The 20,591-nt window shown below is 41.1% G+C and overlaps 1 protein-coding gene and 1 long non-coding RNA gene across 3 annotated transcripts in view; one reads left to right on the top strand and one right to left on the bottom strand.

Annotated features, from left to right (window-relative positions):
• Positions 1 to 10,391, top strand: part of LOC121032831 (uncharacterized) — an 18,638-nt gene extending 8,247 nt beyond the window's left edge. The window contains exons 3-4 of the long non-coding RNA XR_005791507.1: positions 3,553 to 3,556; positions 9,782 to 10,391. This is a non-coding gene — a long non-coding RNA (uncharacterized LOC121032831). The remainder of the gene's footprint in view (positions 1 to 3,552; positions 3,557 to 9,781) is intronic.
• On the bottom strand, positions 5,838 to 17,650 carry SERPINB13 (serpin family B member 13). Of its 2 annotated transcripts, none has more exons than XM_040478620.1 (8): positions 17,214 to 17,650; positions 15,566 to 15,747; positions 15,024 to 15,080; positions 10,932 to 11,060; positions 10,398 to 10,515; positions 8,852 to 8,994; positions 8,487 to 8,642; positions 5,838 to 6,664 (listed from the first exon to the last, which is right to left on the bottom strand). In XM_040478620.1, the coding sequence occupies exons 2-8, from the start codon at positions 15,728 to 15,730 to the stop codon at positions 6,251 to 6,253; spliced, it is 1,182 nt and encodes a 393-aa protein (XP_040334554.1). In that variant the 5' UTR covers positions 15,731 to 15,747; positions 17,214 to 17,650; the 3' UTR covers positions 5,838 to 6,250. The 2 variants fall into 2 exon arrangements, with proteins under 2 accessions (XP_040334554.1, XP_040334553.1); XM_040478619.1 differs by lacking the exon at positions 17,214 to 17,650 and adding an exon at positions 15,908 to 16,559.
• Between the last annotated feature and the right edge of the window lie 2,941 nt (positions 17,651 to 20,591).

The following is a 20,591-nucleotide window of genomic DNA, read 5'->3' on the forward strand; positions in this document are numbered from 1 at the left end:
CTCTCCCCTCCAGAAGATAGAGCTTAATCCCTCCACCGCCAGTAGGATAAATGGAACTTAGTGACTTGCTTTCAAAGAGTATAGAGTACGAAAGGGGAAAAATAGCAACTTTATAGTGTAGAAACCTGACAGGCTCTACCTGAAGGAGGAGATCAAGGTTAACATCCCCAGTGATGTCACGTACATGTCAGGTTCTTCCTCATGTGATGTAATGAGAAGGCACTTCACCTCTGTGCTATTCTTTCAGAAATCCCAGAACCCCAGTCTAACCATGAGGAAACAAGTCAGGCAAGCCCCAAATACAAAATACCAAACCAGTACCCCTCAAAACTGCCAAGGTCATGAAAAACAAAAGGTTGAGAAATTGTCACAGATCAGAGGAGACTGTGGAGATATGACAACGAAACGTGTTGTTATTTCCTGTACTAGATTCTAGAACACCTAATGGACGTTAATGAAAAAATTAATGGTAACATCCAGGTAAAGCCTGGAGTTTAGCCAATAGTAATTATGTTAATTTTCTATTACTTCATAATCAAGTACCAAAAATATTCCCACACAGCTCTATGGATCAGAAGTCCTGGCACAATGGGACCAAATCCCATTTAGGGACTACAAAGGGACTACCCCCAGGGACTTACAAAGCTGAAATCAGAGTATCAGCCAGGCTGTGCTCCTTTCTAGAGGCTCTGAGGAAGAATATACTTCAGCTGGGTCGTTGGTCAAATTTATCTGTTGCACTTACAAGACTGAGTTTCCCACTTACCGTCTGTGAGTTAGGGGTCACCGTAAACATCTAAAGACTCTCAGGGTCTCGCCACATAGCATCCTCCATGTTCAAAGTTAGCAAGAGAATTTTGCTTCTATCAAATTCCTCGGGCTTTGCCTCTGACATCCCTGTCTCTGAGCTCTAGACCAAGATCCTACAGGTTCATGGGATTAGACCAGGCCCACCCTGGTAATTTCCCTTCCCTAAAGTGAACTGATTTGGATTCTCAGTTGCTTCTGCAAATTCCCTTCACAGCAACACCTACATTAGTATTGGATTGACTAGGACACCAGGTGGAATCATAGAATGCTGCCTGCCACAGTGACTGATGTACCAACATTGATTTCTTCGATTTGACAAACATGCCCTAGTGATGTGAGATGACAACATTAGGGCAAGGAGTTTATGGAAACTCACCGTACCATCTTTGCAACTTTTTAAATCTAAAACTATTCCAAATAAAAGGTTTGTGTAGAAAACAGTGTCTTCAAAAATCCGAAGTAAATGGAATGTGCCATCTTGTGCCTCCTGGGACACAAACTGATAGAATCACTGTATTTGATGACTATGAACAGTAGCAGCATAGAGGATTGAGGAGCAATGAGGAACAATAACAAGGAAGCAGGAGGAGGAGGGAGAGAAGAGGAAAAGAAAGAGAAAGACAAACACGAGGAGGAGGAAGCAGCAGCTTACATTTATTGACCATGTAAGTGCCAGGCATTTTCTTAAGTACTGTGTAGAAATAGTCTTATTTAACCTCTGCGATGACCAGACAGGGCATTATCTTATTGAGTTATCTCCCGATGTTACAGATGAGGAAACTGCAGTAGAAATGGTTACATGGCTTCCTGGAAGTCGCACAGTCAGTCAGTGCTGGAGGCAGGAATCAAATTCGGGTAATCGGACTCCTGAGTCTTCATTCAGAAGCATCTTCCCGTTTGATTCCCCATAGTCCACGCATCCACAACATCAACCCACTCCTTCAGCCATTCTGCTCTTCCCTGAAAAGCAGGTCGCTTCCTAAGAATGTAACATACGCAGTAGTTTACATTTGACCCAAATACTAGTGCGAACACAGTCCACCACCATGAAAGCCCAAATGACAGTGTCCTGAAATGCCTTGCATAAGAGAATATTTGAAACCCCAGTCATCTCACGTGTCTTTTTCCCTGTGCATAGAGCTCCGAGCTCATTCTGATGAGCTTGTGTTTATTTGTAAACACATTCTTTCTTTTTTAAAGTTTATTTATTTTTGAAAGAGAGAGTGAGACAGAGAGACAGAGCATGAGCAGGGGAGGGACAGAGAGAGGGAGACACAGAATCCAAAGCAGGCTCCAGGCTTGAGCTGTCAGCACAGAAGCCCAACGCAAGGCTTGAACCCAGAACTGAGAGATCTTGACCTGAGCTGAAGTTGGCAGTTAGCCAACTGAGCCACCCAGGCGCCCTGTAAACACGTTCCTATGCATAGAGTTTGATCTACTGCGATTATATTTCCAATGAGATCTTAGCCAACCTATCTATTTTCAAGCAGATGTGAATTATCCAATTCATTCTGAGAACAAGAAGCAAAAGATTGACTTGTAAAACAATTAAGTGGAATCTTTTTTAAGATTAAACTCTGAGAGTTTTCTCTTCTTGAGAAATTTCTCTTCTCTTACAGCATATCGGCTGTGCCATTGGCACTCCCAATATCTGCAGCAGATGAAAATATTTTTAATCAATCCCTCAAAACAACTAGGAGTTCAGGCATCCCCAGAAACGTGGGTCCCAACTTCCCTGCTATCTTTCAAGCTTTTGTCTAAGGGAGCTATATATTCTTCAGGATTCTTCAGGCGCCGAGTAACAAAACCCAGGGGTTTTTTGTTTTGTTTTGCTTTTTTGGTGGAGTGGTGAAAACAGTGTATCAAGTTCTCTCTCCATAGATGCATGACAAGTAGGTAGTGGGTAGGTAAGTGGGTAGGTAAATAGGTAGGTAGGCAGGTAGATACATGATAGATGTCTCCTTTTTTCAGATCACTTGTTTTCAGTATTGATCTCATCTTCTACTATATAAAGGAAAGCTTCCTATGTCACGAGAAGACTAGTGTTTGACTTCAGCTAATACCTAGATTATCTTCCAGCTAGTAACCCTCAAGAGAGCTTCTCTCCTCCCATCTTTATGTGAAGCCCCAGACCACATTCCCACCCTTTACGCAGATTACTGTGGCTGGAAGATGAGTTAACAATGATTGGCTAAGCCCAGAACATGTCACCTTTCAAGGGCCTTTAGTACTGTGGTTACTTCGTACTAATGGTTAGCAACCTCACCCAGATTGGCACCAGAAAGGGCTTCACCAGCAGCTCCTCTGCTGTTTGCCAAATAGGATGTTGCTCAACTGGGTCACTTGGCTTTTTGTCCCAAGGCCATCCACTTGTAGACATGCCCAGCTCCATTGAGGACATTTGTGAAACCAAAAAAAGAGATCCTGGACGCTTGGTCAAGGATATGTGGAGTGAGGAGGCTCTATCACTGAGGCTGGTGGACAAGCACCAGTTAAGATCCTGAACTGCCATTGTGGTTAGTGACACCTCTGTCATATCTGTCTTCTTATCAGAACATCCCGACCTGCATTTTGAGCCACTGTACTTTCTAAAGCCTTATTACTCATAACTCAGATGAATCACCTCCTCCCGTGCTTCCTTGCCTTTTTAAATAAACTTCAGTTTAGGGGCGCCTGAGTGGCTCAGTCGGTTAAGTGTCTGACTTCAACTCAGGTCATAATCTCATGGTTCGTGGGTTCAAGCTCTGTGCTTGACATCAGGCTCTGTGCTGACAGTGCAGAGCCTGGAGCCTGCTTCGGATTCTGTGTCTCCCTCTCTTTCTCTCTGCCCCTCTCTCTCTCTCTCTCTCTCTCTCTCGCTCAAAAATAAATATTAAAAAAGAAAAAATATCACTCAACAAAATGCCCATTAACACTCCTTTTAAATTCCTTTTTAAATTCCTTTAAACATCTTATTTCATGCTTTTTATTCTTATTTTATGTGTAATAAATGTGTACATATTTAAGGCATACAACCTAATGACTTGATATCCAAATTAAAATGATTCCATTCACCATAGCATCAAAAATTGTCAAAATAAATTCAATGAAAAAAGGATTTGTACACTTAAATCTATAAAATATTGCTGAAAGAAATGAAATTACTAAGTAAATGGAGAGACATTTGATATTCATGGATTAGAAAATTCAGTATTGAACAAATTGGTCCATAGATTTAATGCCATTCCTATCAAAATTCCAGTAGGCTTTTTAAATAAATTGACAAACTGATTCTAAATTTTACATGAAAATGCACAAGACCTAGTCTAACCAAAAAGGATTCTGAAAAAGAACAAAGTAATTACACTCACTGATTTCAAAATTTACTACAAAGTTATAGTAATCAAGACAATGCAGTATGGTCATATCAGTAAGCATATAAATCAACAGAACAAAATTGAGACACCAGAAATAAAACCTTATATTTATGGTTAATTGATTTCGATAAAGGTACCCAGACAATTCAGTGAAGAAAGAATTGTCTTTTTGATAAATGATGCTGTGGATAATGATACATCTGTATACAAAAAAAAAAATCATAACCTAGACCTTACCTCACGACACAGACACACACACACACACGCAGAAATGGACCATGGATTTAAATGGAAGAGTTAAAACTGTAAAACTTCTAGAAGAAAACAGGAGAAAATCTTTGTAAACTTGGATTAGGGAAAGAGTTTCCTAGATACACCAAAAACATTATCCTTCAAAGATAATATTGCTACATTAGACTATGCACTTCAAAAGACACCATAAAACTGTCAGATACTGCTTCACAATCACTAGGACAGCTAAAATCAAAAAGACTGGCTGTAACAAGTATTGGCAAAGAGGAGTAGAAATTGGTACCCTCCTACATTGCTATGAGATTGTAAAATGGTTGCAGCCCCTCTGGAAAACAATTTGGCAGTTCCTCAAAATGACAAACACAAAGGCACTAATCCCATTTCTAGGTATGTACCCAAGAGAAATGGAAATATGTGTCCACACAAAACTTGTATACAAAATGTTCATAGCTGTGCTATTCACAATAGCCAAAAAGCAGAAACAATATAAATGTTCATCAGTTGATGAATGGATAAACAAAATCTGAAATATCCACGTAACAGAATATTACTCAGCCATAAAAAGAATGAGGTATTGATTTATGCTGTAACTTGGAGGAACCTTGAAAATATTATGCTAAGAAGTCAGATGCAAAAAAAAAACCCTACATATTTAACAATTTCATTTATATGAAATATCAAAGAAAATTTTACAAATACGGAAAACAAATCAATAGTTGCCTGGGATTGGGGATGGAAACAAGCATCAGGGAAACATTGTAGGATGATGGATATGTTCCAAAATTGGATTGTGGTAACAGATGCACAACTATAGAAATCTACCAAAAATCATTGAACCATAAATTTCCAAAGCGTGGATTTTATAGTAGGTAAATTACAGTTCAATAGAGCTGTTAAAAAAAATTGATTGGCTACAATATTTATCTTCTCAAAATCGCCTTTATTTCACAGTATCAAAAGGCTTACACAACGACAACAGATAATATGCTCCGTTAGAAGAGAAGATGAAAATATGGGAATCCTTTGTCTGATACATTGTTTTATTTTTTCCTGGCTTTAAGCCTGAATTTATGTTTTGCTGACGTGCTTCTAAATCCTCTTTCTTCTATGCACTTTGCTGCACTTGCCGAGAAAGAAAAAAGTAACACATGAAATCGAGTAAATTACTGTTTTATTTAGGGGCGCCTGAGTGGCTCAGTTGAGCTTCCGACTGGCTCAGGTCATGATCTCGCAGTCCATGAGTTCTAGCCCCACTTGGGGCTCTGTGCTAACAGCTCGGAGCCTGGAGTCTGTTTCAGATTCTGTGTCTCCCTCCCTCTCTGACACTACCCCATTCATGCTCTCTCTCTCTCTCTCTCTCAAAAATAAACAAACATTAAAAAAAAAAAAAACCTCCCCCATTCATGTTCTCTCTGTCTCAAAAGTAAATAAACGTTAAAAAAATTTTTTTTAAATTAGTGTTTTATTTGTGTATTACGTCAAACTATTGGAACTAGAGGGACTCCCAGAAAGACTAGTCTGTGTCTTTTCTGAAGAGTCTGTTTCTCGCCATTAGTACACAAAACCACAAGAGGTTGATTTACTTCCAGAAGAAATCAACAGATTATTACCGAGCCTCGATTTAACTTGGTTTTTACCGAGCACAAACAAAAGGACATTTCAGCTTTCAGGAGAATTATAAACACACGCCCCCTGTTACAGTCGCCGGGTCATTGATTTTGATGGTAAGATTGGAATGCAAGCAAGTAAGACAATTTTTCTTAAAGAATGGGCTATGTCCGTAGTCTTAACTGATACTCTAACACTGGTTTTCCGCCAAGGCCATGACTGTCCTAAGGAGAAGAGAATCTACCGAAGAAGAGGATGCTGTTGGACTCATTGTGCCTGACGAAGAACAGGAAAGGGTGATTGCAATGAAAATGTTCACAACCCGGCGCCAGTGTGAGAGCAAAGCCCACACCGGTGCCTGCTGCGGCCTCAGTCCCTTCCTCGGTGACCGCCACAAAGGCCCTGTGCAGGAACTTCTTCGCCTGCAGCCCGGAGTGTGAGGACAGCCCCAGAGAGTCCGTTCTGTACTCGCTGAAAGCGTCTGCCGGCCCCCTGGCTGCCAAGACGGCCTCCAGGGCCTCCAGATCGTACCCATCTTCCACTTCAAACCGCGGTAAGTGCAAGGTCACGTTCCTTTCTTCCATATGCCCCGGGTTAGTCCACTCTACTAAATTTTCTGGAGTTATTTGATCTATAATCTATGCAGGAAAAGTGGTATGATTATCAACACAAAGTTAGAACACTGTAACACTGATTTGAAGCTGTTAGAAATGATTAATTTTAATAATGCACAAAAGAAATGTTATTCCACTAGACCGTTGTCTTTATAGCAGGCACTTGTCTTACACTTCTTTATTCATCTTTATGTATGTGAAAACTCAGTAGTAGTAAATGAATTTTTAAGGATGAGAAATAAGGTATTTCTTATTCTATCAATCCACATATTATTTCATTTTTTACTATTCCCCTGTAGTCTTTTATGCATACATAATGTATAATTTATATAGAGTAAGTCTTATATTTATATGAATTACCTGTAATAAATATGTAATAATATACCTTACGTAATATATATATTTACTTACATGATATATATTTACATAGTTGCAATTACAGTGAATGTCCATGTTACTTGTTTTAATGTAAACTTTTTCAGAGGTCTGTATCTCTCCTAAATATCTTCAGACTGATAGATAATACTTCCATCGAGCTGATAAATTTTGCCAAACATTCATCCACTCATTTTACAATCATCTAGTAAGTATGCATCATGATGGATGCTTATAGATACTGTGGATCTGAAAATAGCGATGATGATGATGATGATGATGGTGGTGGTGGTGATGAATTTCGAACTAGGTATCTTAGTATATTTAATGCAGAAATTACTGATTTGACTCAGAAAGGCAATTTTGTTTCTTCTGAACTAGAATTTTGGAGTCAGAATATGAATACTCTTAAAGCTTTCATACATATTGCCATTCTGCTATCCCAAATTTTTCCAACATGCAAAGCAACTAGAGATGTTTCACAGCCAGAGAACAGCATCTAGTATCATAATAATATAGCATCCATCATGTATCGAGTTATTTCCATGTACTGGGCCTCTTTTTGGAGCTATCTTAGACTAGGTTTAAATCAAGGGGGACTAAATCAAAGGGTTCAAGATTAAAGATCTTATGGATTTGGGACGATTATTATGTGTCAATGGAGGTTCATCTTTGGATTAAAAAATTACCACTCTGGTAAGTGACGTTGATTATGGAGGAGACTGTGTATGTGGGGGCAGGGAGGAAATGGGAAATCTCTGTACCTTCCTCTCAATTTTGCTGTAAACCAAAACTGCTCCAAAAATAAAATAAAATAAAATATTTAAAAATAAATCAGGGGTGTCTGGGTGGCTCAGTCAGTTAAGCGACCGACTCTATTTTGGTTCAGGTCATGATCTCAATGTTCATGAGTCTGAGAGCCCCACATCGGGCTCTGTGCTAACAGAGAGGAGCCTGTTGGGATTCTTGGGATTCTCTCTCTCTCCCTCTCTCTCTGTTCCTCCCCCACTTGTGCCCTCTCTCTCAAAATAAATCAAGACACTTAAATTTTTTTTAAAACAAATAAAAAGAAATTAAAGTTCCAAGAAAGAAATTCAGGAGGTCTCATAGCCTATTGAACAGGATGCAAAATTTGCTGTATGTGCAAATGCTGTTCTTTTCTGGGGAAAAGGTGCACAGAGATCAACCATTTCTCAGAATAGTGGCTGATCTTTGGAACTCCCATATGACCTTAAATGTTCGTGTTCGCTCATCCCCAACTATTTCGGTATTGGTTGTTTTCAGGAAACCCGATACTGCTTAATGCCTCTTTTTAGACATCCATCTGTAGTTGCTGCACAGAGTAAGGAAGAGTGTCTGCTCGACACCAGCTCCAGATCAGTAGTCCTGTTTCCAAGCTTACCCAGAAACAAGCTTTAGGACACAAAGCCTCAGGAGATGAAAGCAAGACTGGGGAGATGCAAGGTTTTACCTTCTCCAGGCCATCTGTGTCATTGGGCAGCAACACACACAGGCTTAGGTCATTGTTTCTATACGGAATTCCCAGAATCTTGGCTTGTAAGTCCTCCAGGAAAGTGAAGCTGTAGGTACAGGTCTGTGTCATCATTGGCACACATTTGCTCACACTCTGCAACAAAGCAATAGAGCGTGCAGTGTCAGAGGAGGCGGAAGACAGCCAGGTTCGCCCACCAAAGTGATTGGCTCCCCCAAAAATAGTGCTAAAGATCAGGGCCTCCAGTCAGTATTTGCAGTCTACCACGTTCGTTTGCTCAAGTAGGGCTTTAGATTGTACGTTCCACGTGTCAACACATCACATAAATAAATTAGGGGCCATACCTTATTCAGCCAAAACTCTTCCTCTTTGGTATTTTCTTTCTTAAACTCCCTGTCCCATTGCCCTTTAAAATAAACTGTGTTCACCAGTGCCAGCTTGGTGAAGCTGTCTAGAGAACCATCTGGAAACAGGTCCTTGATTTTTTCTGCAAATGAACAACAACAACAACAAAGTTGGTCCATTTTCAAAATCACAAGTGCTAGGCAAGGCAGATATGATGAAGGTGGACTTGACTCGTCACTAAAAACTCAGCCAGGCCAGCACCTGAGGGCCTTGCCGACAAAGGGTTTGCTGGCAGAGTTGTAGGGAGGCCCTCGCTTTGCCCACAGCCCATGTGTCCCATTGGATAAAATGAAGTACGATGGTTAAGCGTTCAGGTTCTGGGATTGGACTGCCTCTGTTAGCATCCAGTTTTGCCTCTTACCAGTTGAGGAATCTTGGGCAAGTTATTTAAGCTCGCTGTGCCTCAGTTTCCACATCTGCAAAACAGGAATAAAACCTGCCTCATGGAGTGGTTATGAGGAGTAGATGACTTAATATGTGTAGAGCACTTGGAGCGCTTTCCAGCTCATAAGCACGCAGTAAGTGTAAGCTATTATTTTTACCCATTTGATATAATTACCACCCGAAACTTAGGGATTTATTATATTATTGGAAAAGAAACTGATGTTTTTGTCTCTGGGTTTAGCCCCTCCCACACTAAATTCTGAAGAATATTGCCATCAGTCAACCCTTTGATAGACCCTCCTTTTTTCCTGCTCTTCAAATTTTATTTTATTTTTTGGTCTAAGTATAAAGATGGAAAAATTGTATTGTGAAATAATAATGTCTTCATTATGGATAACTGGAATTTTAAAAAATGTATTCTGAAATTCTAACACTAAAGTATCAGCTATTGCCCTCCCCCCCAAGTGTATTTCCATATTAAATAGTCCTCTCTGGTATTTCTTGTGTGTTTGGCTCATACTAGGGGATAAGGAGAGAGCATGAAGTGAGGCTTTGTCAAGTTCTGTGCTGAGGATGGGGCTGAAAGTTGTTACCGTCCCAGCATGATGCTCTAGTGGAGATGAAGGCCAGGCAGCCCCAGCTGGAGGCCATAAAGATCTTGGTGGGAGGAGAGCTAAATGTCTCTCACTTGACAAGAGAAAGGAGACACTCTATGATATTTCCTCTTACAGACCCAGACTAAGAAAGAAAGGCTCTCATATAAAGGAAAAGATGTGAACCCAACACAGACACGGGTCCAGTTTCAGGAGTCCTGAAGATACTGTGAGGCACAGCCATGTTCAAATCATTCTCCGTTATGGAGCTGGCTTCCTGTGGTCCCTCCCTGGGGCCCCCTTGGCTCTCTCCCATTTTCTGAGACTATTCCACTCTCTGTAGTGTCTTCTCCCACTCCTCATGCCCAGCCCTGCCCTTCTAACCCTAACAAACTTATCTCAAGTCTGAACCCCCCAAAGGCTTGTGCACCCTGGCACCCTATGAGTGTCCAGCTCAGAGCAGGTGCTCAAGAAGCATTTTACAATGAATGACCCATCCATACTGTACCCTTTGTTTGGCTTTCGACCCAGGAATTAATCTTCTTTCGACTTTCGTCTGCTGCATTTACAAAGTCAACAGGTTCCAGAGAAGCGTGGTAATATTTTTCCACATAATCTAAGTATTTCTTTAGGAGGAACAGGGAAAGAATAGAAGGAGGTTGAAAATTCAATTTATTTTGAAAAAAGGAAATTCAGTTTATCCATTTCCAACATCTCTAAAAAATGTGTCTGTACATTAAAGATGGCTGACATTGTTTTCAGGGTGTCTTAGGACCTGGGAAAATCACTTCTGAGTACTTCCAGGCACGTTTTTGGCAGGTACAATAGGGTTAAGGCAAAAAAGCAGATTTAGACTGCCAGAATTAAAAAGAAGCTCCCAAAGGGCCTGAATGTCTGGAGAACAGGCAGGGGGACACCCAGTGATGTGGACTGAGCCAGGCAGTCAGCTCAGGCAGTATGCCTCCAGGACCCACAGTCCTAAATGGGCCATCGGCCATTCATGAATACCACTCACAGATGTGGCGGATACAGCTAAACTTACTTGAAGGAAGAGGTATGTCTTTTCTCCAAAGAGCCTGTTGGCTATTCTTAGTTCATAACCATTAGTGGATTTGCCTATCTCACTCAAAAACTCTTGGAATTGGTGATGTATCTCTTCTGTCTTCTCAATCTTCAAAATCAAAACAATATATATGTTATATATATGATATTCTGTATTCTTATAATAAAGTAAGCTCAATAAAAGACAATGTTATTAAGAAAGTCATAAGGAAGAGAAAATACATTTACAGTACTGTATTTATCAAAAAAAAGATCTGCATCTAAGTGGGCCTGTGCCATTCAACCCCATGTTGTTCAAGGGTCAACTATCCCTGAATATCAATGACTGGTGACTTCAAGGCCAGTGGGGTTTCAGGTCCCACTCTCTCTGTACAACTGTATGAAATGGGCCAATATACACTGCCAAGTGGTACAGATATTGGTATAATCCCCTTGGCAAATAGTTTGGTGATATTTAATAAAGTTGAACATACATACACCCTACCTTCCAGATACATACTATAGACCAGTGTTGCCCCATAGAAATATAATGCAAGCCACAAATGTGAGCCACATATATAATCTTTTTTTAAAAGTTTTTATTATTTTAGAGAGGGAGAGAGCATGAGTGGGGGAGAGGGGCAGAGGAGAGAGAGAGAATCTTAAGTAGGCTCCACACTCAGCATGGGGCCTGATATGGGGCTTGATCCCACAACCTCAGGATCATTTCTTGAGTCAGATGCTTTACCAACTGAACCACCCAGGCGCCCCAGCCACATATATAATCTTAAATTTTCTAGTGACTACATTCTTAAAAGTAAAAAGCAGATAAAATCAAGCGTAGTATTATATTTTATCAAACCAAATATATCTAGAACATCATTTTGACATAACTATAATACATAATTATATATATAAATATACAAGTATATATTATTTCAACAAAAATAATATATAAAAATTAACAAGATGTTTTATATCTGTGACATGATAAAAAAATGTATACTTGGTCTGTTTCTCCGGTGTCTAACACAGAGCTCCTAAACCTTGTAATTTGCTGACTACAAATTCCTGGGTGCTAGGAAGCATCTTTTCTTTTGATATTTTCTCTTTGATCCCAGTTCCTGACACAGAACTCCTAAATTCCTTGGAATTTCCTGAGTGATAGGGGCATCTGTTGTTCTAACAACTTCAGGATGGGGGCTGGTCATCGGAAAAGACCAAACCATAATTAGAAGCTTGGAATTTTCAGTCCCATCTCCCATTCTCCAGGGAAAGGAGAGGGGCTGGAGGTAGAGCTAATCACTGAAAGTGCCTCTATGATAAAGCTTTCATAAAAATCCCTAAACTACAGCATTTAAAGACCTTCTGGGTTGGTGAACACATCCATGTTCTAGGAGGGTGGTGCACCCCAAACTCTTGGGAAAACCTGAGACTTCACCCTATATACCTCTTCATCTGGCTATTTGTTTGTATTCTTTACAAGAAACCAGTGTTTCCCTAAGTTCTGTGAGCCATTATAGAAAATTATCAAATTTGAGTAGGGGGTAATGGGATCCTCTGATTTGTAGCCAAGTTGGACAGAAGTGTGAATAATCTGGGAACCTACTTCCTTGCAATTAGCATCTGAAGTAGGGCAAGTCTTGTGGAATGGAGCTCTTCAACGTGTGGGGTCTGCACTGACTTCATGCAGTTAGTGTCAAAATTGTTTAATATAAGGAAACTCACACGTTTGGTGTTAGAAGTTTTGTGAGTAGTAAAACAGTTTTCCTTCAACATTATTTTCTCATACTAAGATCTTGAAATGCGATGTATATTTGACACTTACAGCACCTTTCAGTTTGAACTAGGTATATTTCAAATACTTTATAGCCAATTCAGTGGCTACCATATTTGAAAGCTCAGGACTAGAGAGACTCTCATCCAGGGAAACTACAAGGCTTGTATAAGAAGCGTCATCTGTTTTTAATAAGAAGGAAGAAAGGAAGCAAGGAAGAAAGAAATCACCTATGAACAGGATCAATGGGCTAATAGCCATGAAAATGAATCATCAATGGCTACAAGTATCCACCTAAAATAAATGAATCTTATAAATACAATCCTGAGCCCAAAATAATGAGGTTTCAAAGAATAATAAAATTTTAAAAAAATACATGCAATGAAATAATACAGAAATAACAAACACCAAGTTCAGGATAGTGGAACTTCTTTCAGGAAAGGCTGGGAATGTGTTCAAGGAAAGTACTTGGTGGCATTAGCTAGTTTGTCAATAGTTTATTTCTTTTTTTTAATTATTTTTTTTAACATTCATTTTTGAAAGACAGAGACAGTGTGAATGGGGAAGGGGCAGAAAGAGAGGGAGACACAGAATTCAAAGCAGGTTCCAGGCTCCAAGCTGTCAGCACAGAGCCCGACGCGGGGCTCAAACTCACAGACTGCAAGATCATGACCTAAGCCGAAGTCGGCCGCCCAACCGACTGAGCCACCCAGGCGCCCCCTCAATAGTTTATTTCTTACACTAGAAGGGAGAGTTAAAAGGTATTCAGAATTGCATTATTCAGAATTGCAGAAGTGTATAAGAATTCCTAATACCTTTTGTACACGATATCTTAAAATTTTATCTTCAATTTTTAAAAGCAAGGTTCAGAATACTCTAAGTTTATGTGATAATGAAATGTGCATCTGGCATGTCTTTGAGCAAATCACTGTACTCATCTGCTTTCTCATCTATTGAAAGAGGGGATTAGAGCATGTGGCCTCCAAGACATGCCTCAGTCCTAATGTCCTTTCAGTCAGTAATTCTCTTCTCCTTCATGCTTCTGTGGGTCCCAGAAAAGTCCTGAGGGGTGGACAGAGTTGCTATGCAGAGTTGTACAGGTTGTGCCCTGCACAAAGCTGAAATTCAGCCGTCACCCCCCAAGGGGGCGTTCCTTTTTCTAATTCCTGCAAAGATTCTGTCCAGGCTACCATGCTTGGGAGGGAGAGTGCTCTGAAAACAGCTGTGCTCCGTGGCCAAGTGGACAGTGGAGCAGCTATCTGACCCAGTTCTGTTACACAAACTTTGTAAGGAAGCCTGACTCTCCACATATGCCCCATAGCCAACCAGACAACCTGGCCATGTGGGACTGTGAAATGAACAGCTCGGATTGCTGGGTGATTGGAGCCATGATTTTATGAGCATCTGGTGCCGAGCCATGACTACTGTCAGGGTAGATGTGCCTTCCCCCACCCCGAGAGCTCTAACCATCCCCAGATGCCAGCCCTGACCTCTGGACTTCCCCATGTTCGAGCAGATTGTCCTTTGAGGAGCAATACTACAACCTTAGAGCCAGAAGTGACCCTAAGAAGTCATTGGTCCTGTGCTAATACATCGTTAATGTAAAATATCAGCAAGGGAGCTTAAAATAAAAATAGAATGTAGTGATAGTATCGCCTACTACCGCCATTATTACTGGGTGAGTCAGCAGTATGTTCCAGACCTCCACTGGGTACTTCATAGAGGCTCAAAGAAAATGAATAGCTTACCCAAAGTAGCATGGCTGGTTAAGTGACTGGGTCAGGCTTTGAACTCAAATCTGTTTAACTCCTAAACCCATTCACTCTGCCATAGGGACTTTTCAGTCCATGCATATTTACATCAGAGTGGTCAAGGTGCTTTAAAGTTAAAGTCTCCTCTTGGGGCACCTGGGTGGTTCAGTCGGTTTAAACATTCGGCTTAATATTCGGCTTAAACATTAAACTTCGGCTCAGGTCATGATCTCGCGGTTCGTGGATTCAAGCCCCGTGTTGGGTTCTGTGCTGACAGCTCAGAGCCTGGAGCCTGCTTCGGATTCTGTGTTTCCTTCTCTTGCACTCATTCTCTCTCTCTCCCTCTCTCTCTCTCTCAAAAGGAAATAAACATTAAAAAAATTTTTTAAAATAAAGTTAAAATCTCCTCTTAATATTAAGGGTTTGTTACTATATAATACCAGCAACCCTATTTGGCTGCAGTGATTAAAAACAAGCATAAACTATTACCCCTCCTACACATTTTCCCAGGGAGCCCATATCAACAAAGCAGACTAACTGAAGACTGTAACACATATCTCCTCACCTTTTTTTCTTCGGCTTTGATTCTTGAGTTCCCTGCCTCTTTTTCAGAAGAGAGCATCTGGAAGGACAGAAAATATTATGGTTGTGGTCAGAATAGAGAAACCCTCACATAGAATCAGTCTGGGGGTGTTGAATGTTTGTTCAAGAAACTTCAGTGGTAGACAGGTAGCATTTCTCTCCTTGCAAAATCATGCACAGGTCTGGATTGCCCATTGATCTCACCTACATCGGTTAATCCTTTCATGTACTGATCTTTGATGCGTCATTTATAGGCTAGTGGAGATTACACAACTTCTTCCAGTGGGTTTTGTTCTTCATGCTGTGTCTTTAGTAATGAGGTTAAAGACTTTGGACAAGGCCACTCACTCAGCACCCCCTCAAAGGAATTTCAAGCACCAGGGAGCAGATGGCTTGGCGATATTTGGAGAGGGAGGAGGACTTCCCTCATAGACCTGCAATTGCCCTGTGCCTTCACGTGCATTCTCTGTTGCCTAGCCCCATTTCAGGGTAATGCCGGAGGGCCTGCCTGGACAGCTTCCTTACCTTCTGTAACTGGGCCAGGGTGGCTCCTTGGGTCCCGAAGACGAGCATGCCGATGGCAGCTGAAATGCCCACGGGGGAAAAGAAGATGTTGCCATCTTTTGTCTTATTCAGTTTTTGGAAAAGATTAAACCCAAACCTTGTGTATGCTGCAGCAAGCGAATCCATGAAGATCCCAGCAAGATCTAGAACAGCAACAACAGTCAAAACCAAACAAGTTCATTTCACCTATTTGAATTGCTTTCTGTCACAGGAACCCGTCCTGCTTCTCTTCCTGTCCGTGTATTGATTCAGGAAACAGATTTTCATCCTCCCAGGGAAAAGTCACTGCTGCCTGCTTCTCACCCCTTTCCTTGGCCTTCTCTGGACAGGAGACGCGAATCAATCTGGCATCATCCGCTGTTTCTGTTCTCATTTCCCTAGGCATCAGGGTTGACACCTAAATGGTTTTCTTTTCTCTTGTTCTCTGCCAGAGTCTGCCTGTGTCTGCCTGCCCACTGCTTCCTCCCCCCAGGCGGGCCCAGCCCTTGCCTGCTCCCTTCTGATGGCCCAGCTGCTGGCCCGTGACCAGGCCAGTGAAGGGCCTGAGAATTCTTGCTGATCTCAAGTCTCCAAACCAACCTTAAAATAATAAAGTCGATAGTGGCTCCTTCTCAGGTACTTTGTATTTCTCAACTGATTGAAATCTAGTGCAGAGAGTGACTAGATGGATTAGCTATCTTAAACCCCAGTCCCTAACTGCAGGAAAACTGGAGTCTTGTCTGAATTTTCCCTAAAGGGCAATGACAGATCTCTTTGCCATGGGTTATTAAGTAGAGGCAAAAGTGTTTTCTTTCCTCTACTTTTTCTATATTGTTTCAGGCTTGTGCCATGAGTTCATATTACTTTTGTAACCTCACACACACACACACACACACACACACAAATAATTTTAAAGAGCAATTACTGTTTACTAAAATAAGCAATTACAACACATTTTATGCTTTCTTCACCACCAGCTATGTTACAACTAGTGAATGAAGGCTTTAAGAAAAATCCTAAAACAAGAATGAGATTAGTGTGGAAGAAAATTTTTTGAAAGCCAAAATACTTTGAGGGGTTTTTGAATCGAGGGCCCATCCCTGTGAAGGCATTCCACATCTGCTGTTAAAACTTCCATTTCAACCCCAAGTTTCCTTACAAGGATTCCTTACGAGTTAACTCAGAAATCAAATCAATCAGGGTGCCTGGGTGGCTCAGGCAGTTGAGAGTCTGACTTCGGCTCAGTTCATGATCTCGCAGTTCGTGAGTTCGAGCCCCACATCAGGCTCTGTGCTGACAGCTCAGAGCCTGGAACCTGCTTCAGATTCTGTGTCTCCCTCTTTTTCTGCCCCTCCCCCACTTGTGCTTCCTCTCTCTCTCTCTGTCTCTCTCTCTTTCTCTTTCTCTCAAAAATAAATAAAACACTAAAAAACTTTTTTAAAAAGAAATAAAATCAATTAACTTACAGTCTAACAACATGATGATACATTGTCATGACTATGTAGGCACTGAATTAAATAAAACCAGCCCAAGGAAAATTATGCACAATGAAAGTAATTCTTTCAAATCAACAAACATCAGTGTTCCCAAAACACTGACATCTTAAGCTGAAGCTAAAGAAAGGACTTACCTGGATTTTGGAGAGACAGAGGTGGCTAGGAAAGGAACCAGGAAGCATATGTAGCAGGAGTTGTTGAGATCTTTAATTTATAGCTCTCTCTCTGTCTCTCTCTGCCTCTCCCTAGTCATTATCTTTGCATTTCAAGTAAAACAATTTTGGTTTCTCAATGATAATTTCTCTAATAAAATTAGCATACACGGTTTATGACAAGCTGAGGATTACATTTCCTGTTTCTTCCACTCATGGCCATGAAGCTGTGCACTTGATCTCAGCAACTGTTTTGTGAACTGTAGTTCACAAAGGGTGCACCTTAGGACATAGAGGAATAGAGTTTAAATTCTAATTCCTTACAAAGGATTTTGGAGGCCCAAGCATAAGATCAAAATCAGCCAGACAGCAAAATAAGATTAAAAGCAGGAGCTCAACCCAAGACCAAAGAGTAGCATGAGAATGACCAAGTTAAATAGATTATGACTCAGGTGGAAAAACCATCAGAGGGCGGTCTTTCATCCCCAGTGATCTTCAGGATCCTTTGGAAAGAATTGTTTAGATGACTGGTTCTCCACCTTGGATACACACTAAAATCTCCTGGGAAACAAACAAACAAAAACTGTGCCCAAGCCCTACCCCAGACAACAAAGTCAGCATTTGCTGGGGTGGGAACCAGACATCAGAATTTTTATCACCCCAGGTGATTATGATGTGCAGCCAAGGTTGGAAATCACTGGTTTATAGCCTGACAAAGATCTGAATTAATACGTGCTTTACTTACCATGGAAGTATGGGGCTGTGTCCTAGCAAGCCCAGTCTCTGCAATAAAGTTAACTTAGCAGTTGCTCCTTATTTTAGGATGCTGAATGAAAAGAAGAAAATGAAAGAAAACTACCTTACAAGATAAAAAAACAAAAAGTGGTGAAAAGAGTTTGGGCAGGTAGCTAAACACACACATGCACACACGCATGCACTCACCACTCTTGTTCTCAAGCGTTCTCTCTTTAATTATGAAATCCCTCATTTTAGTTCATTCAGTAAGCATTGGTTGAGAGTCTATTATGTACCAAACACTGGGCTAAGGACCAATAATTCATAACATCCAACAAGCTCATTGTTTCAGGAAAACAACACTGTTTCCAAAAAAACTCAGTAAGAGATTCCAGTTTTTCCTGCTAACCCTGAGGCATCCCTACTGGCTCTACTAGTCCATTAAAGAAACAGTGCTTGGATTATTCTCAGCATTGGTCTTGGGTAAAGGGTGTGAAGATTCATCGTTGTTGCCAAGAAACAAATCTTAGAAGGACAGTTTAGCTATTCCCTCTCACCCGCATGTCTGCCTAAGGAAGCAGCTCAGTGATGTACCTTCTAAGGGCATGGTCAAGTGTGTACCAATCTCAATACTCACACTTTGCTTTTTGTTTTTTGTTTTGTTTTGTTTTGTTTTTTTCCTGAACACAACTCTTCAAGCAAATTCAAAGCAGTATTTAATTAACTTTGCTTTCTAATTGTCACTGAGAAACATGCCAGTTGAGTAAGGTTTGGAAAGAAAAAGTACTTGGTTGTGGAGTTGACCTTGGATGCCAAGAAAGTGAAGGTCTTAGGGTTTTTTTTAGATGTTATGAAATCTTTGAGTCGGCAATAATGCTCCATTTTTGAACCTCCCTATCAGTATATGTCTTCTAATTCCTTTCTCTGTGACCCTAGACTCCGTTGTATGGCCCAGCTACCTCTGCAAGCCCTCCACATTTTCCTAAAGCATTTCCTCTATCAGGCACTTTCACAGGGAGGCCTGGCTTTCCCCTGGGGACCACACATCCCACAATCTTCCCTGGGACAAACAGTCATATCTTGGAATCAGGAAGCAAAGTCCCCATTCCTAGTCTCTCTCCTACCTTTGCTCCTTCCAAGCCTTTCTTCCTTCAACACCTTCAGTGTTCCCTTTAGAGATTTACCCTGTCTCGCTGTGCCCTTCCCGAACCATAGCTACCCCCACCACCCCTGCTAGGCATGGTCTTCTTGTTCGCTGTAACCCCACTGCCCCTCTGTACATCTTCATAGTCCATGCCAGGGGCAGCTCGCACATTCCTGACATCTTCCCTCTCCTCTTGTGGTCCACACACATGGTCACACTTTAGGTGTCATCACCACCAGGAACTGCTCCTGCTGGAAATTACTGGACACCGAAATTCTTCCCTCTGGCTATGGAGTCTTATCCCTGTTCCTCCTAAACCTAATTTTCAATGTCACAACCTCCAATCATTGCACCCCTCCCTAACCTTCTATTTCATCAGCCTCTCCCTCCCAGTATCAAAACTGTCCCAAAGGTAGAAAATACATTGACAATTAGAAGAATAGTTCAAATGTTTCTGGGTGAGGAGACGAAAATAATTAAGCCCTGAACCAGAGTGCTAGAGGGTTCCCATCTATCCCAAGTTTGGACACAACCTCTACATCCGTGCATCAGTCTGTGACTGACGCTGGCATGTAACACTTCTTCTCCAAGACTATAATGTAATGGATGCCACTGGGTCCCAAACCAGATCCCTTTTGCCAGCCAGTGCTCCTGTCACCTGGCCGCCATTTTGTCTGACAGTTCAGTGGGGAACCATGCAGCACCCCACCTCCAGCCAGCGCACACCTCAGGTGTGACACACTGGCATAAGATACAAAAAGACAGGACATGAATTTTGTGGTGTAATTTTTCCTCCAGAACTTCTGCCATAGGATCAGAGTGAATCTAATCTCTAGCTGAGACTACATGACTGGTGAACAGGTTTCCATTCCCTGTCCTTCCTCTCTCAAGGAGAGGAAACCCTCTCCTCTCCTCCCCATCCAAAAAATTCCATGAACAAGAACCCCTGTCTGCAGCACTGCTTCTGGGGAAGCTGACCAAGACCAGGTGTCTTCATATCTCACCCAAGATCTCTCATTGACTTTGCTTTCTAAACAGTCCTTGGCAATTCTTGGAAATACTCTCCTTTAGATTAACTTTTCCATCAGTTTACCAAGGCCAATGAAAATTCCCCTGGGTATTTAGATTGGAACCTTTAGAATTGACACATTCATTGGGGGAAATTGTCATCTTCACATTAGGAACCAGAAACATGTTTATCTTACATGGCCCTCAGTAGAGTTTATAGATAGAAAGAAATGGAGAAAGAATGAAATAGAAAACCAGTTTTATGTTTGTGATCAAAAATAAAACAAGTATGCCACTATCACTGCTTCCATTCAAAATTAAACCAGGGCTTGGAGGGAAAGAACAGAAAAAAATAAACAAACAACAACAACAAAAAAAAACAATTCAGCAAATGTGATATGGCAATTGAATAATTAAGTTTCAAGACCCAAAATGAAATAAAATTATCATTCACACAGGAATTGACACATATG

This window comes from Herpailurus yagouaroundi, unplaced genomic scaffold, assembly GCF_014898765.1.
Source record: "Herpailurus yagouaroundi ecotype Mexico unplaced genomic scaffold, PumYag 142, whole genome shotgun sequence".
Lineage (NCBI taxonomy): Eukaryota > Metazoa > Chordata > Mammalia > Carnivora > Felidae > Herpailurus > Herpailurus yagouaroundi.

Coding starts and splice junctions, on each gene's coding strand:
- SERPINB13 (XM_040478619.1), bottom strand. CDS start 15,989: ATGCCTAGGGAAATGAGAACAGAAACAGCGGATGATGCCAGATTGATT. Junction 15,748..15,907: donor AGAGAAGGCCAAGGAAAGGG/GTGAGAAGCAGG, acceptor TTGCTGTTCTAG/ATCTTGCTGGGATCTTCATG. Junction 8,995..10,397: donor GGTCGAAAGCCAAACAAAGG/GTACAGTATGGA, acceptor GTTCATTTGCAG/AAAAAATCAAGGACCTGTTT.